Raw genomic sequence first — 18,721 nt, 5'->3', positions numbered from 1 at the left:
TTTTAATGGCTCATTCGGACGTTGCTGTGGTGGGAATTGCATTAAACCGTTGGATGTTTACTATTCGTGATGGGTCAGCCTGTGTCAGAGGAGAGCTGACGGGATTACATTTGCAGGCGAAGGGGCCATTAGTCACCAGAGCCAATTCATTTTTATGTTCCTTTTAGCCTGCCTGGTCACCAGCCATGTGCGACAGGCCCACTGCAGTCCTGATATTAGCACAAACACTCTTAGCATATATTTTTTGGCTGATGGAGACTGTGAGAAGCAGTCAGGAGTGTTTGTAGGCACTGTTTTGCCAGATATATAAAATGAACCACTTTGGCTGGCATTAAACCTACTATTGGAGCTGTGCCATCTGCTTGAGCCACAGATGATTCCAGGTTCAAGAGATTGTTCTGGCAACAATCCATATTCTCAGTGTCTTTTTTCTAAGGGAACAAACACCACTCCTTCTGGGACTTAATTCTGTCCTAGCTAGTACCACACATACAATAAAAAAAATTGTAATTTCCTAAAGTCTGTGCCAGGGAGGCTTGCTGGGGATGGGGGGAGGGAAGGCTGGGAGAGCTTGCTCTGCCCATGGATCCTGTGATCCTGGCAGGGTAGGACCAGACCGAGGTCCCCAACAGGGGCCTCTGCCGGGCCTGGTAGGGCAGAGTCAGGTCAAGGGGGAAGGAGGAGGGGTCTGGGGGCGATTTTCCGCTCCCACATGACCCAATGGTGGCCGTGCAGGGCATTTGTCCCCAGGGTGCCCCATGGTAGTCCCACCTCTGCTATTACTCTACATCCATCCATCCATCCATCCATCCATCCATCCATCCATCCATCCATCCATCCATCCTCCCGCCCGCCCGCCCGCCCGCCCGCCCGCCCGCCCGCCCGCCCGTCCGCCCGCCCGCCCGCCCGCCCGCCTGCCTGCCTGCCTACCTACCTACCTACCTACCTATTTCCCGCCCATCACTGAAGTCCCTGGGTGGTAAATGTCCCCTTGTCACCAGCAGGGGATGTGGGGAGGGAGGGGTTTGGATTGCCAAATCCAGGTTGGGAAACTCTTAGAGATTTGGAGATGGAACCTGGAGAGGAAAAGGACATCAGTGGAATCCAATTCCTTACAGTCCAACCTCCAAAACATACATTTTCTGTAGGGGAACTGACCTCTGTAGACTGAAGATGATTCCCTGGGATCCCCAGGTCCCACTTGAAGGCTGGCATCCATCATTCTATATGGGTTCCACACCCCTGACAGTACATTTCCTGGGTCAGAAAGAACTTCTGGGGGTGTAGGAGAAAACCTGGGGACATTGCCCTGGATCCAACCCTTGGAAACAATTTCACCAACATCATATCTCATTTTTGCCAAGTGCATGTCTCTGAACCAATCTTCCAACTCCTTCAAATTGTGGCCTATAGCTTTTCCGCAGAGGAATGACACATTCAGACCTAGTCCGGACCTAGTGGGTATTCTAGCAAGCCCATTCATATAAGTACCTCCATCCTGAAAGAGTCATAATGGCTCGAGTATTAGTTGCATTTAATTTATTCTTCACTATAAGCCGAGCTTTCACTATTTTAATGTGGGACTGTTGCTAGAGATGCCAATGAGAAGTTTTTAGACTTGAACAGGCAATCTGATTGCGTCCACAGATTCCTGAATATTTATAGATAGAAATGTAGCCAGCATAATTACTGTTTACCAGCTGCTCCAGTTGTAAGAGTTCTTCACTTTAATTATGTTCAGCGCTGCACAATTAACAAGGTCAAATGGCATCACTTATACATCACTAAGGAGATCTGTGTTTGTTAGTTGACTGTCGAGTCTAGCTAAGGATTCAGGGAGGAACCGTCAGTGGCGTACCAGGGGTAATTGGTGCCTTTGGAACATTGGCATCCTGTTGGTGAAAGGAGTTGGAAGATTGGTACAGAGACATGCACTTGGCAAAAATGAGATATGATGTTGGTGAAATTGTTTCCAAGGGTTGGATCCAGGGCAATGTCCCCAGGTTTTCTCCTACACACCCAGAAGTTCTTTCTGACCCAGGAAATGTACTGTCAGGGGTGTGGAACCCATATAGAATGATGGATGCCAGTTCCAACATCCAAGTAAACAATCGGACGGGGTCGAGGCGTGCGAAAATGACAAGGCAGCATGACTTTCTGGTCACATGGGGGGGGCCGATTTTGCGCCCCCTACGTGACCAGAAGAGTGGCGCCCGGGGACAAGGGGCACCCCTTGTCCCTAGGCAGATACGCCACTGGGAACCGCATGCTGCTCACCTTTCAGTGCCGCACTTCCTGCTTTGTGAGCCACAACTAGATCCCACGACTGAAACGGGCGGCGTACAAAATTGTACCTCTTTCCCTTTGCCCCGGGGAAGATCAGACACTAGATGTAGGGATAAGCAAATTCATTTTGGCTTGGTCAATTTCAGATTTGGTCTTAAAAAACCTGAACATGATTGATGAAGCCCCCCCCAAAAGCACATGCAGGGAAATGGCTTTCTCAGCTTTTCTGATAAATTTGGGGGGTTTTTTAAGTCAAACCTGAATATTAAGCCTTGCACAGCTGAACGCAGCTGCATTTAGCTGTGCAGCACCACACAAGATTCCCAATCTGAGCAGAAAGCCCTGCTGGCTGCTCCCCTGATCCGCAAAGTGGGCGTCTGATTTTGCAGTCGACCAGGGGAAGTGGGGCGTTGCCTACAGAGAGCGAAGAGTTCCGATCTCTGCAAGCGGTCCAGGTTGAGTCACCACCTCCCTCTTCCTTGCAGGAAGCAGAGTTCTCCCCACTCTGCAAGTAAGCCGGGCTACTCTGTCGCCACCTCTTTCCCAACTTTGCAAGCACGGGGCAAAGGGCTACCTGCAGAATCAAGAATTCCTGATCCCAGTGGCGTATCTGCCAGAGGGACATGGGTGGTCCCATGTCCCCAGGTGCCACGTGGGGGGCACAAAATCACCCCACTCTGCTGCCAACCACTCAGAGGAAGCACCCTGGGCCATGGCCATCTGGCATTTTTCCAGGCTGCGGCAAGGCCCTGGGGGAGGTGCCCCAGCCATCACCGACTCCCCCCCAGCTGCAGGGGCGCCCGGCAGGGGGTCTGCCGCAGGCTCCAGGCCCAGCCAGAAGAATTGGCACCCTGGACCTGGCCTGATCCAGTGCCCCCCCTAGGCCCCACTTATTGCCGACGGGATCGTGTGGTGTGCGTGCGCGAGTGGCAGTGCTGGAGCAGGCCAGGCCTGAGAGACATTTTCTTTCGGTGTGCCTCTTCCCAATCCCACTGGCAGCTAAAATAGTCGGAAAAGCCCAAACCTATTTGGCTTTTTTGGCACCAGCCTAATTCCACTCTGCCAAATATCTTTGTTTTTTTTCAATTACTCTCTCCCCCCCAACCAGTAAGGGTTTTTGAGGTTTTTTGGGTGAGCCATTTACTGAATCTGGGGTGCTGTGTGGTGTCTGGGCTGTATGGCCGTGTTCCAGCAGCATTCTCTCCTGACGTTTCGCCTGCATCTGTGGCTGGCATCTTCAGAGGATCTGAAGATGAGGAGGAGAGAATGCTGCTAGAACACGGCCGTACAGCCCGGAAACCCCACAGCACCCCAGTGATTCCGGCCGTGAAAGCCTTCAACAATACATTTACTGAATCACTGCTCCTATGCTAGAGCAGAGCTCATGGGCCACATATTCAGCGGCAAATAGATAGAGAGCCTGTGGCAAGGATCCTGCAAACGAAATAGAGCTTCAGTGAAAACAGACAGTGAAAACATCATTCACACATTGCACACCCAGCATAGCTGAGGCAGGAGAGTCCTGGTGGGAATGGGATTGGGGACTCTGGGCTGGGAATTTCCTGGAGATTAGGGTACCTGGGAGAGCTGGGTTTGGGGAGGGGCAGGACCTCCATGGAGCATCATATCAGAGAATCCATCCTCCAAACCAGCCATTTTCTCCAGGGGAATAGATCTCTGCCATCTGGAGATTAGACAGCAATTATAGGAGATTCCCAGCCCCCACCTGGAGGTTGGCTATCCTAGATGGGAACCAGAGCTTGCCCTCTAGTGCACCTTTGGCTGCCCCCAACAACAAACAAAATGGCTGCCAGCACTTATTTTCACTCATACAGTGAGGATCCTTGTGCCTGGTGGGTACTGCTGCCTAAAAGAGCAGTAGTGGTGTAGTGGCTAAGAGCAGTGGCCAAGAGCAGGTGCACTCTGATCTGGAGGAACCAGGTTTGATTCCAAGCTCTGCCACTTAAGTTGTGGAGGCTTATCTGGGGAATTCAGATTAGCCTGTGCACTCCCACACACGCCAGCTGGGTGACCTTGGGCTAGTCACAGCTTCTCGGAGCTCTCTCAGCCCCACCCACCTCACAGGGTGTTTGTTGTGAGGGGGGTAGGGCAAGGAGATTGTCAGCCCCTTTGAGTCTCCTGCAGAAGAGAGAGGGGATAGAAATCCAAACTCTTCTTCTTCTTCTTCTACTTCTTCTTCTTCTCTTCTTAAACCCTTCTTAAAATCTGCATAGGGTCAGTCTTTGCCAAGTGGACCGGTGCTCCCACCTGACCATCTCCAATTTTAGTGAAATTTTGCACATATGTTTCCTATGGTACAAAACTAAGCTGTGCAAATTTTTAGCTTATAATTCAAAAATTTGGAGGTTCTAGGCCAGGGGTAGGGAACCTGCGGCTCTCCAGATGTTCAGGAACTACAATTCCCATCAGCCTCTGTCAGCATGGCCAATTGGCCATGCTGGTAGGGGCTGATGGGAATTGTAGTTCCTGAACATCTGGAGAGCCGCAGGTTCCCTACCCCTGTTCTAGGCCATCTCAAACAGAGGACCCCAAAATGTCAGAAAGTGTGCTGCAACGTTTTTGGCCAAGTTTGAAAAAAAAAAAGTTACTAGTGAATGCGATGGCTTTCATACTTTAGCAGTGCATTAAGCACAAAAAGTTGTACTAAAACCCCACATTTTAGCCCTACATTACGACTTCTTTCAATTTTACAGCATCTCAAACTTGGCCAAAAACGTTGCGGTATGGTCACGACATTTTTGGGTCCTCTGTTTGAGATGGCCAGTTTTTTTGAATTAGAAGCTAAAAATTTGCCCAGCTTAGTTTTGAACCATAGGAACCATATGTGCAAAATGTCACTAAAATTGGAGATGGTCAGGTGGGAGCACCGGTCCACTTGGCAAAGACTGACCCCATAGTCAGCCCAGCACTCAGTGGTGGGATCCAAAAATTTTAGTAACAGGTTCCCATGGTGGTGGAATTCAAACTGTGGTGTAGCGCCAATGGGGCTGGGTGGGGCACAATGGGGGTGTGGCCGGGCATTCTGGGGGCGGGGCATTCCTGGGCGGGGCTGTGGCAAGGACGCAGCCACTGCGGCAGACCTTGGGCAGGAAACGAATGCACGCAGGCGCAGGCTGCCATGCACGCCGGTGCACCTCCTGCTAGACTGCTTCAAGTTCTGCGTGCTACTGCTGAGAGGAGGGGCATAACTAAGGCAAAAATCACGTGGCAAAATCACCCATTAGTAACCCCCTCTCGGCACACACCAATAATTAGTAACCTACTCTCGGGAACCTGTGAGAACCTGCTGGATCCCACCTCTGCCAGCACTTCAATGACAAATGAGAAGCCTTGATGTACAAAAGCCCCACCAGTCCCTTCCCACTTTGTAAAGCATTTGGCGGTCATCGGGAAGGAAGTTGGAGGTGCAACGGCACCAGCAGCCCCCACATTGGGGACCCCTGCGTCAGCCAGATGAATGGGGTTGTTTGAGTGTTCCAGAAGGAATAAGGACACCTCTCCAGATGCACCAATTGGATTCACTTTAGCGAGAGAAGCCTGTTACCCTGTTTCCCCGAAAATAAGACATCCCCTGAAAATAAGACGCAGTAGAGGTTTTGCTGAAGTGCTAAATAGAAAGCATCCCCTGAAAGTAAGACGTAGCAAAGTTTTTGTTTGGAAGCATGCCCGTCGAACAGAACACCAGAAAAATAAGACATCCCCTGAAAATAAGACATAGCGCATCTTTGGGAGCAAAAATTAATATAAGACACTGTCTTATTTTCTGGGAAACAGGGTAGTACATGTAGATCCCTCTTTGGACTACTAGGCAGATGGTACTTGAGCACAGTTTCAGGCCATCCAGACGTGTCATGAATGGTAAACAAATGCCATTGATGTGACAAATCTTTGCTTTTTAAAGCCAAGATGTTGTTTTGTTCTTTAACCACAGAAATATACACTAACGAGAAGCATCTGACTTCCTTTTCCCTGTCCGTGGACCAACAGATCCACGGTTCCACGGTTCCACTGTTTATTACACTACAGATTTGTCTGTCAGTAGGAGGCTGTGAAGAGAACTGAAATGTGAAGCAAACGGCCGATCGCTGGCTTTAGAATTTTCCGGTCATCCTCGGTAGCAAAGACTTTCAATTATTTGCCATGGAGACACTTCAGTCCAAAGCAAAATCCATACTGAGGGGTTTTTTGTTGTTGTCTTTGGTATATCAGCAGACCTGAGCAGTTTTGCGTTCAGCAGCATAATGGAAACAGCAAACATCGACACATTTTTCAATAGCACAGCAGAGCTCTAGATTAGTTTGTGGACATGCCACAAAAGAAATCCTTTTTGAATGGCTCCCTGTCACCCTAGGAATGTGACTGCTTTACAGCACACAGGCCTATCTGTGGGACGCTTCTGTTTGAGTGTCGAAAGGCATTGGTTTGCAAAGAAAACCTCATTTTTAAATGCTGGCGTTTTGTGCTTTTCCACAACAAGCAAGGTTCCTTCCAATTTACTTCCAATTTACTAGTAACTACTTTGACTGAATCCCATATAAAACTTTATTTAGGAGCAGCAGTGGCGTAGGAGGTTAAGAGCTCATGTATCTAATCTGGAGGAACCGGGTTTGATTCCCAGCTCTGCCGCCTGAGCTGTGGAGGTTTATCTGGGGAATTCAGATTAGCCTGTACACTCCCACACATGCCAGCTGGGTGACCTTGGGCTAGTCACAGCTTCTTGGAGCTCTCTCAGCCCCACCCACCTCACAGGGTGTTTGTTGTGAGGGGGGAAGGGCAAGGAGATTGTCAGCCCCTTTGAGTCTCCTGCAGGAGAGAAAGGGGGGATATAAATCCAAACTCTTCTTCTTCTTCTTCTTTATTCTGAATGTACACATCAGTTTTTTAAAAATGTGAAATGGGTCACAAATAATACAAATTTGAAGACAATTGACTACTATCACCAGGTTCTAAATCTCTTGGATCTTTTCAAGGAACTGATCTGCCAATTTCAGAACATCTGTTCTTGCAACCAAAATATTTTAATTTACAACCTTTTGCAGTGATTATCTATGTCCCAAGTGATTCCTAAATCAGTGTCTTCACCACGGTATACATTTTTAATAAATGACAATCTCAGAGTTCCCTAATCAGTATTTCATATCAAAAGCTTAGAGTGGGCTTCACATTCTTACATGAAGCAGCAGTGGCGTAGTGGTTAAGAGCAGGTGCATTCTAATCTAGAGGAACCGGGTTTGATTCCCTGCTCTGCCGCTTGAGCTGTGGAGGCTTATCTGGGGAATTCAGATTAGCCTGTGCACTCCCACACACACCAGCTGGGTGACCTTGGGCTAGTCACAGCTCTACGGAGCTCTCTCAGCCCCACCTACCTCACAGGGTGCTTGTTGTGAGGGGGGAAGGGAAAGGAGATTGTAAGCCCCTTTGAGTCTCCTACAGGAGAGAAAGGGGGGATATAAATCCAAACTCTCCTTCATCTTCTTCTTTCAAACAATGTCAGCGTCTGCATTGGCCAAACGCTATTGTCAAGGGGTGGCATGTAAGGGAGGGGGAGTGAGGGAGGGGAGTGAGTGAGAGGTGGCATGCAAGGGAGGGGAGAGAGAGGCCCCAGCATCTGGACATGGCCCACCCACCCTAGCGGAAGAAGGGGAGGGAGGGGGAGGGGTGGTATGCAAGGGAAGGGAAGGGGAGGGAGGGAGGGGAGGGAGGGGTGGCATGCAAAGGAGGGGAGGGGTTGCGAGAATCTAATATTTTCATTTTCAGATTTGGATGAGTATGTTTGTTATAGAATATCTTTGGGCAACCTGGCAGCCAAGAAAACGAAATCTAATGCGGTCGCTAAGAGAGTAGTTTCTTCAAAGATCTTATTGGTTGTCACATTTTGTAGTTTTATTTCTATCTGTGTTATTCAGTGTTGTATATTTTACTTTCCTACGTATATTTAAAATGTTTTTGATCCAATCGTTAATGTTTTGTAATGCTCTGTAGCTACGTACAGCTAAATTCATGAGCCGTTTGTGCTTTAGTCGTGCAAGCCAAGAGCAAAAAAAAAAGTTTTCCTCTTGCATCTGATACAGGAAGCCGATGAAGCTTTGCTATGTAATTTGGAACTACAGATTGAATCGCAGTTCTTGCAGGATGATGTGAATGCCACCAAGGACAGGTACAAGAAGGTAATTCCCACCCAAGTTGTTTTGACATGCTGACCTTTTCATTTCCTTACCCAGGAGTGGAGGCAGGGAAGGCAATACACTTTGGATCCCTGGGATATCAAAGACCGGTCTGGTATATTACCCATTCTGTCTTCCAATCTCTTTCCCCTCGGTTAACCCTTCCTTGAAAGGCAGGTTATAGGTGACCAGCAGTCCAAGGGGTAAGAAATGGTCCTCCATGATGGAAAGTTTTGCTCTCCCCTCCCTGCCTTTTTAAAATTTTCGAACGTCTGCTGATGAAGTGACCTGTAGATCTCAAAAGGTAGCACTGTGCTCTGTGTCGTTGGGGTTGCCCTCCACAAAAAGGTTTTTCATGTTGTTTTGTTTCTTTTCTCTTTTTTTTGGATGTCACATAGATCCTCATGGCTGCTTACAACTCTTTTCCAAGAGAATGTGACTCGTAACTCAGCAACTCAGCTAACCCAGTAACTCAGAATGTGACTCAGTAACTCAGCTCAGCAAAGGAAACCGAGTAAAAGAAACCAGGGTTGCCTGGAGATCTCCCATTGTTAGAAGTGATCTGCAGACAATCAAGATCAATTCCCCTAGAGAAAATGGCTGCTTGTTGATGGATTCTGTAGTATACCCTGCTGGGGTAGTGGCTAAGAGCTGTGCACTCTAATCTGTACAACCGGGTTTCATTCCCCACTCCTCCACATGAGTGGCGGACTCTATGGGGCTTTCCGCACTGACAGAGTTGTACTGGTTTCTATCTAGGTTCACCTCAGTGTTTCCGCACTGCAACTGAGCTCAACGTTGTTTTGTCTCAGTTCCCCCCCATCAGAACTGCGACATCCCTGTCGCAGTTATGAACTGCACCTTTCTGCTGGAACAAGGTCGATACCGCTTCGAAGCTTCGAAGTGCAGACGCATCGAAACGACACCTCATCTGTTCAACCAATCAGGAGCCGCTTTTGTGGCATCCGCAAAACGGGAGAGTTGTGGCAGGCATGTAACTGTAAACTGTAAAAACTGGAAAAAAAGAACGCTCTCGTTTCCTGTGGTAACACAAGCTCCAAACACGATCGAGGAGCAAAACAGGCACCAAGATGATCCCGCCCACTTAGCTCGGTTCCAGGGGGCCAAGTAAGTTGATGTATGGACAGCCTGGAATCGCCCCCCATTGAAGGGAACCGAGTCGACCTTAGCTCCCTTCTGTAGTGCAGAAAGCCTCTATATCTGCTGAACCAGGTTTGATTCCCTCATTAGTGGACTCTAATCAGGGGAACCAGGTTTGATTACCACATGAGTGGCAGACACTAATCTAGAGAACTGGGTTTGATTCCCCATTCCTCCATTTGAATCCTCTATTTGAAGACCTTGGGCCAGTCACAGCTCTCTCTTAACTCCATCAGTCCCACCTACCTCACAAGGTGTCTGTCGTAGGGAAAGGAAAGGAAGGCATTTGGAAGCTGCTTTGAGACTCCTTACAACCGAGAAAAGCAGGGTATAAATCTAAACTCTTGGCTCAACTGTGGCTGCTGAGCTTCACTTCCTTCCCGAAACATAGGCCCCTTCCGCACACGCAAAATAATGCATTTTCAAACCGCTTTCACGACTGTTTGCAAGTGGATTTTACCATTCCGCACAGCTTCAAAGAGCATTGAAAGCAGTTTGAAAGTGCATTATTCTGCATGTGCGGAACGAGCCTTGGTCTACACTCTGCCCTAAATCTCCAACTTGACGTTGGCAACCCTACAAAAAGCAGGACTTTGTGGTGAGCAAGATGAATGGATTGTCAGTGATGAACAGGGGGAGTTTAGTCGCTCTTTGCGTGTGTATAAAACCACTTGGAAAATGAGGCGTGACTTCAGCCTCCTAGTTTGTGGGGAAAGAAGTAATTTCCACAGGTGCAATGTTTCTCCTCCACCTCGCCTCGCACACTGTGCTTCCCCAAAATCCTCCTCCTGCATGATATTGGATCCTTGTGTATCTTTTCACTTGGTCGTCCGTGTCTGACAATTCCAGCAATTCTCCGTGTCATCTTTTCAGAAAGACAGCTGTGAATCACCCACCGGCTGCTGTTGCCTCTGGGGGTGGGATGGGTGGAGCCAAGGTGACCGCTTCCGCTTCACTGAGGGCGGAAGCGAAGCCCGGGCCATGTTGGGCAAGGGCTGACGTCACCGGGAGGGGAGGGCGGATTGACCCTTTAAAGGGGAAAGCCCTCCTTTGTTCTGGCCATGTGCTTCGGCCAGCCGGCGATTTGCCCACCCACCTCTCCCTGGGTTCATTCAGTTGTTGCATGTTTCTGTCATAGCCGTTCGGCAGTGGCGCATGGGTAATGATCTGGAAGTGCCGACGGCGGCAAGAGGCAACCGCCCTGCCGAACCGGCAAATGGGGATCACGTCTTGCCAGGAGCGTCCGCCCGGCAGAGCCCTTCAGCGGAGCGAAGTCCAATACAGGGCATGCGCCCGTTGGAGCTTCGCTATGAAGCAGACAGGCCAGATCAAGACCCATGCTACGCCTCACGCTTCTGTTTGTTTGTTGGCTAATAAAATGGCTATGGCCAAAATGTTTATCCCAGCAAAGAGTCCAGCGTGGTTATTGGAGAGGATTCACCCAGGTGGTCCCCACCCTCAGAAGGCAAAGGGAAAAAAATGAAATAGGAAAACACGAGTTTGCTTCCTTGAACTGAGCTGTGATCTCTTTGTAATGGAATTTGTTTTGTTCTGACCCAGAACCTCATGGAAGTACAGGCCTATGTCGGCATTTTGCAACAGATTGTGCAAACGGCCCCTCGGGTGTCCACGCTCTCAGCTGGAGCCAATGAGGTAAGAATTATGTTCACAACTAAATGTGATGTGATGGTGTGTGTGTGTAAGGGCAGGGGACAGCTGTGTCAATGGCAAATGGTTTTGGTGCTCCACAGTGCCATACCCAGCATTCGCCAGGCCCTTTAAAGATGTGCCAACCATACTGACCTTGAGATGGGAAAAAGGAGTGATTAGAAAGAGATTGCTCAACCAAGACATAGCTGCATATGCCCCATGGGGGCTCCATGCTAACTTGCTATGGAAGACAGAGTTTATTTTTATACCATTCTCTAGCTTTAAGGAGTCACAAAGCAGCTGACAATGACCTTCCCCTCCCCATGACAGACTTCTGGTGAGGTAGGCAAGACTGAGAGAGTTTGGAGAGAACCTGTGACTAGCCCAAGTCCATCCCACAGCCTTCATGCGGAGGGAAGGGCAGAGCGAGGGGGAACTGCACCCAGGGCATGCCCCTGCGCCACGCCACGCCCCTGCCCGCCGCACCCCAGAACGCCCCTGGAACGCCCCCGCAAAGGCACGTGACCGGGACATTCTGCCCCACCTCGTGGGGCAGAATGTCATGCCTCATTTTGCAAGTGGTTTTATACACATGCAATTAATAAATTAATAAATTAATAAATTAATAAATTAATAAAATAATAAATTAATAAATTAATAAATTAATAAATTAATAAATTAATAAATTAATAAATAAAGGCTGTATGCATATGAAAATACTAACCCCATTAAAAACATTAAAATACAGCATTCCAAGTTACAAAATACAGCAGAATACAGCAGATGGCGTCCAACAACGAAAAACCCTCCTGAGAGGGGAACAGCAGGGTCCACCGATGTTATTAAAGGGGGTGTGTGTTATCTTGTCTTTCTTAATAAAGTCTCCCTCCAGTACCCATATTCCATTTTATTTCTATCATTAAAAATTACCCTTTAGATGTTTTTATCATCATAATTTTATTTATATTGTAAGCCATCTAGAGTTCTGCAAGATAGGCGGATGGCTAATAAACATTTTAAATAAACAAATAAAGCAGATCGGTATGCCGAAGAACGGCCTGCAAAGAAATCCCATTGTTCTGTTTCATTTCCAGAGCGCTGGCTTCGAAATCAAGGAAACGTTTCTTATTTTTTTCATAAAATGTCTTGCTAGAGTTTTGGTGTTCAATGTCCCTTCCACCTCCACGTTTCCCTTTCAAATTCAGTGAAAATGTAGAAAGCTATAAGGATAACATGCAAGAAAGGAATGATTAAGATTTCTTCATGCCTCTATATTCCCAGGGTACAACCAGAGCATTGATGGTTCTGGATAACCAGGAGAGTCCAACCTTATAATTTTGAAAAAGGACAATGGCCACAACCACAAAATGGCCACGCGGGAGGCGGAGCCAGCCACACACAGAGAGAAAGTCAATTGCAAGGGAGAAGAATAAAATTTAAACAAATCACTGGAAAACAGGAATCAGAGAGAGAATAAAACCTACACTATAGAGCAGGGGTGTCCAACTCTGGCGCTTCATATGTTCATGGACTACAACTCCCATCAGTCCCTGCTGGCATGGCCAATTGGGGCTGATGGGAATTGTAATCCATGAACATCTGAAGCACCAGAGTTGGACACCCCTGCTATAGGGGCAATGGTCACAAAAATATTATTTTAATCTGTACAGCCAATCAGATCTCACAACAGCCCTACTGGGCAAGACCCCCACCTGGCCCCACCCACTTTTTGAAAACCTTTGGAGGGTGCCAGGAAAGGTGTTGTTATATAGACTCAGATCCCCTCGTTAACCTTCCTTTCATCTCAGGAGAAGCTGATAACCGAGAGGAGGATACCGATGTTGCAAAGCCAACTAGAGGAATACAAGAGCATCCTTGGTCAACTCCAGGCTCAGAAGGTGAAACTGCAGACGGAGGTATGATGGGCCAGATCCTACAGCAACACTCTGACTGGCAGGTGGAAGACTGGAAAACCTTGAGCTCTAGCAGTTTTGCACACAAGGGCAGAATGTTTAATACCAAATATTTCTGTCAGTGGTTGGTTGTTTATGATTTTTTTACCCAGTCTTCTACTAAAGTGTCCAGATGGCTCACAGTAAAATCAGAATAATAAAACATTCCAATAAACACATCACAAACAAAAGCATAACAATAAAACATGACAATAAAAATGTCATAAAATTACACCCAACACCCTATTCCCTCAACCAAGTCACATAAGAGAGGTGTTGTGTAAGTATCCACAGGTGTTGAGGAGAATTGGCGCCTTGCCTTCAGGGGTGGCCTTAGGGATTCTGGGTGTAACTTGGATGGAACTTGAGAATGGGCTCCCAGAATCACTATGGAAGCTCTTCCCCCTCAAAGGTGGGAGGTAGGAAGGAAGAAAATACCAGCCCCTCAACTCACCTGTCTTTACAGTCACGTAGACCTTGCCTGGGTAGGCCAACTGGTGGCTCAGCTAGATGAACACCTCTCCCCTCCCCACATAGCTCAGGGCTTGTGTAGTTGGGGGCTTGCCAAAGAAGGTGCCTTGTCCCTCATGCAGGGAAGTAATTGAGCTTGTGGTTCCTTTTCAATAGGAACTCCCTGCTCCTGCATGGATTCTGATTTGATTGACACATAGCACTCAGAGGACCTTTCTGCACGGGCAATATACAATGGCCCAGGGACAGCAAAAACGCCGTCCCTGGGCTGCTGTTCGCACAGGAGGCGCTGCTGCCATCCTGGACACCCGGGAGCGGTGTGAAGTCGCCGCTTTTAACCTCGCTCAATGAGCAAGGTTTTTGCAAAGAGACGTCTTCCTATCGGCGCGATGCAAACCACACCGCTGGGAAGATGTCTCTTTCCCCGTCGCCTCCACTGACCGTCATGTCCAGCGTCACTCTGGAAGGCTGCAGAGACCCTGGAGGTTGGAAGACAGCATGGTGGGTCCCTGCAGCCCTCCAGAGTGACGTTGGACATGATGGTAAGTGGAGGGGTCTGACTGAGAGGAGCCGCCTCTCCGGCTTGGGGGGGAAGTGGGGGCCGCTTGCACGCTAGCGTGCAAACGGTCCCCGAGCCTCCACCAGCAAAAATTATGCCGGTGGAGGCTCGATTCCACGTGTGTGCGGAAAGGGCCAGAGCCAATTAAAAAAAATCTTTCATTTATTGAGAGGTAAAATATTCCTCAAGAAACAAGCAAAAGCAAAATAATGCATTTGAAGCTTGAGTTTGTTACCATACGCACTAAACTAAGTAACTCTTTAAGTTACAGTTCATTCGTTTCACATTTCTGGTTCTAGCTGAACTGAAAACAATCTGCTCTGACATAACTACACACCTCTATAACCAGAGAGCTTTTTTTTCCAACCCCCTCAGTGTGAGGGCTGAGTTTAACTGCCTAACTGCTGCAGGTAGAATGTTCACTGTTGAAAATTTCTCCCAGCATGCAATCTCTTCACAGGTGGTCTTAGGGATTCTGGGCCCCTGGGTGGAACTTGAGAATGGGCTCCCGGAATCATTGCCCTACAGCTGAGCAGTCTCCCCTATTTCCTGAGTGTCAGAAAACTGGGGAGAATTTGCAATATTTTACATGGGAGATTTTCCACTATTGCCTGAGGGATGCTGTTTCCACTGCAATGGCAGGGCAGGGGTTCAGGACAAAGGTTATAGATGAAGCAGTGTTGGTTTTTATACCCCTCTTTTCTCTACATTGAAGAAGAAGAAGAAGAAGAGTTTGGATTTATATCCCCCCTTGCTCTCCTGCAGGTGACTCAAAGGGGCTTACAATCTCCTTGCCCTTCCTCCCTCACAACAAACACCCTGTGAGGTAGGTGGGGCTGAGAGAGCTCTGAGAAGCTGTGACTAGCCCAAGGTCACCCAGCTGGCATGTGTGGGAGTGTACAGGCTAATCTGAATTCCCCAGATAAGCCTCCACAGCTCAGGCGGCAGAACTGGGAATCAAACCCAGTTCCTCCAGATTAGAGACACAAGCTCTTAACCTCCTACGCCACTGCTGCAGATTTAAGGAGTTACAATCACTTTCCCTTCCCACAACAGGCTGAGGGAGTTCTGAGAGAGCTGTGACTGGTCCAAGGTCACTCAGTAGACTTCGTGTGGAGATGTAGGGAATCAAACTTGGTTCTCCAGATTAGTCCACCATTCGTGTGGAGGAGTGAGGAATCAAATCTGTTCTCCAGATTAGAGCCTGCCACACTTAACCACTACACTGCTAGGGCATGCAGGGCTCTGCTAAGCTGCCTCATGCCTAAAGCCACCCCTGCTTGCCTTTTGAACTAAACTATAACACTTGCCAAAAACTGTAGCTTCTTTAGTAAGTGGGACACATCCAGTCCGTAACTTTCACTTATGCTAGAGCTCTTGTGCAGCTGGAAAAGTGAGAAAAAGACTGCAGTAATCTCTCCCACTATATCAAACTGATAATAATGGATCCCAACTTTCCACTTGTGCTAGATATTGTTCAACCTGTCTTACGGACTTGGGAAGAGGAAGAAGAGTTTGGATTTATACCCCCCTTTCTCTCCTTTATGAAACTCAAAGGGGCTTACAATCTGCTTTCCCCACAACAAACACCCTGTGAGGTGGGTGGGGCTGAGAGAGCTCAGAAGAACTGTGACTAGCCCAAGGACACCCAGTTGGTGTGTTTTGGGGTGCACAGCTAATCTAGTTCCCCAGATAAGCCTCCACAGCATAAGTGGCTGAGTGGGGAATCAATCCCAGTTCTCCAGATTAGAGTGCACCTGCTCTTAACCACACTGCTGCTCCAACCAAGCAGCTTCTTCATTCTCAAAATGGCTGTCCGAAATACAACATGAGAGAGGATGGAGATTGATGCCTGACTTGAGACCATTAAATAAAGCCCTGGAGTTTTTCTGCTTATTGGTATCTCTCCGTAGCACTCTACTGTGCGCTGGTCCATGATAAATAACAGAAAGATAGGTCTGAGGCAGGGGTAGGGAACCTGCGGCTCTCCAGATGTTCAGGAACTACAATTCCCATCAGCCTCTGTCAGCATGGCCAATTGGCCATGCTGGTAGAAAACTTGATGGGAATACAGTTCCTGAACATCTAAGCTGGAAAACACAGGATTCTGGTATCACAGAACAATTTCCCCAAATGCATAAGTGGAAATGCTTGAAGGCTGACTTTGTGGGTCAGTGGCCCTTTCTGCACAAATCCCCTAAAATGTTTCTAAAATGTTTTCAATCCCTCCCAACAAGGAGCAGCAGAGGCATAGTGGTTAAGACCAGGTGTACTCTAATCTGGAGGAACCGGGTTTGATTCCCCGCCCTGCCATTTGTGCTGTGGAGGCTTATCTGGGGAATTCAGATTATCCTGTGCACTCCCACACACGCCAGCTGGGTTACCTTGGGCTAGTCACAGCTCTATGGAGCTCTCTTAGCCCCACCCACCTCTCAGGGTGTTTGTTGTGAGGGGGGAAGGGCAAGGAGATTGTCAGCCCCTTTGAGTCTCCTACAGGAGAGAAAGGGGGAATATAAATCCAACCTCCTCCTCCTCCTCCTCCTCCTCCTCCTCCTCCTCCTCCTCCTCCTCCTCCTCCTCCTCCTCCTCCTCTTCTTCTTCTTCTTCTTCTTCTTCTTCTTCTTCTTCTTCTTCTTCTTCTTCTTCTTCTTCTTCTTCTTCTTCTTCTTCTTCTTCTTCTTCTTCTTCTTCTTCTTCTTCTTCTTCTTCTTCTTCTTCTTCTTCCCATGCTTTACAATATGTGTTTGTATTCACCCCCTTGAAATGATTCCTGGCTGCCATTACAAGATTTTTTCTTTTTTGGATGGGGGGGAGTTCTGTTGTTGAATTGATGCTTCAGTGCTTCACAGCCTCATTCTACATTCTCTACTCATATACTTGATGCTTCAAATATTGACCCCCCAAATAAAAGAACAGAGAAATGCTGCAAATAAACAGATGAGGGGGAAACTGTGTTACCTGAAATGGTGGGACTCTGTCCCTTTTAGATTGCGGGAATTAGTGAAAACAGACTCTTGGCTTAGCAGAAGGTCAGGCAAGCTTGAGACCTTTGTTGCCTATGTACACCAAGGTCAGCTGTTGCAAGAAATCCACAGGAGAGTGAGGTAAAGTTTAACAATTTTATTAAGGGATAATAGGAATTCATAAGCACACAATAATCAAAGCAGCAGAATACACACACAAAGCCCTAGGAAATAGTGTTGAGAGGATAGGTTTGGAATAGATGAAGGGAATTTGGGGAGTAGGGTTATAGTCACCTGATCTTGGAGCAGAAAGGTCCAGTGAACAGAACTGAGCGACCTGTGCTTTGATCTGGTAGCAAAAAGATCAACGCATTGGGGACAATATCAACAGACAGAGAAGTATTCAGAGATATTGAACACTGGCTACTGGAGATGGGGCTTCTTATAGGGAAAAAGGGACCCTCAGGGTTATGCAGAGTGGCCCTTAATCTTCCAGGACAACGAGGAATCTTGCCTTTCTGGGGAAAGACAAGAGACAGATATCAAGCTTAAGTTTTGAGTCATTTATCTAATGGTTTGAGTGCTTAGCTTGATGGGCTCAGCTGGCAGTGCCTAGAGGTGGGCAGAGTGCTGGGTCAATCATCGCTATAAAACAATGGCAATGTAAATAAGGTGGTCTTTAAAGAGAGATTAGTCAGAGGAAGATGTTTTTGGTTAACACAATACTGGTGGGAGCATTTGGGGCAAATACATTAACAAGTTCTTTGTCTCCGCAGGGTGGATAGTCCAGGGCTGGAGATGGGAACACTTTTCAATGCAGGGTCATTGTGAGGAAGGTATTTTGCAAGGCAGATATTGGGCAAGGTCAGGTCCAGAAAAGATCTTACTGTGTCATTGTGATGACACTAACCAATGTAGAGAATGGGTTCCCCATTTTGCCATGACACTGCTAGGTATCCCAAGGGTCGGCAGGGTGGGGAGAGACTCAGTTATCCTAAAACAGAGCCCACATCCATGATGGACCAATCTGGGAACAACTAAGTGAGCTCAGAAAATGGCACCAAGGAGGCAGTTCAGGGAAGCAATGACTATATGATCACTTATAAGGGATGATAGGCTGATCCTATATTGAGCAGGCAATTGGCCTAGATGGCCTATATGATCCCTTCCAACTCTTTTTGTGTAAGTCCGAATTGACATTGAACTAGTTTAGAAGGTGGCATCCTTCAGCACGTTCGGTTTTGTAGCTGACTATGGAAAGATGGCTCACACTTACCTAAGGGCTTAGAAGCCTGGAGTAAAATGTCAGAGGCTTAACATGTGGAAATAGATGTGAAGATGAATCCCATCCCAAGATAAATACCATACTATTAATCCTTGATTAAAGGAAAGGGCATCTTTTGCCTTCAAGCAGCTGGCAACTGTATCTCTTCTAGCCAAAAAACATCAGGAACAGGACGAGGAAATAGCTTGGAAGGTTTATGCCCTTTGTGG

At 47.8% G+C, this 18,721-nt stretch overlaps 1 protein-coding gene across 1 annotated transcript in view; it reads left to right on the top strand.

Annotated features, from left to right (window-relative positions):
- Positions 1-18,721, top strand: part of BFSP1 (beaded filament structural protein 1) — a 59,050-nt gene that overhangs the window by 23,467 nt on the left and 16,862 nt on the right. The window contains exons 3-5 of the mRNA XM_048501377.1: positions 8,379-8,474; positions 11,193-11,285; positions 13,091-13,198. Of these exons, the coding sequence (XP_048357334.1) occupies positions 8,379-8,474; positions 11,193-11,285; positions 13,091-13,198 (297 nt within the window). The remainder of the gene's footprint in view (positions 1-8,378; positions 8,475-11,192; positions 11,286-13,090; positions 13,199-18,721) is intronic.

Source organism: Sphaerodactylus townsendi, linkage group LG01, assembly GCF_021028975.2.
Source record: "Sphaerodactylus townsendi isolate TG3544 linkage group LG01, MPM_Stown_v2.3, whole genome shotgun sequence".
Lineage (NCBI taxonomy): Eukaryota > Metazoa > Chordata > Lepidosauria > Squamata > Sphaerodactylidae > Sphaerodactylus > Sphaerodactylus townsendi.
Note: the sequence above shows the minus strand (reverse complement) of the source record. Positions and strands in the feature narration are given on the sequence as shown.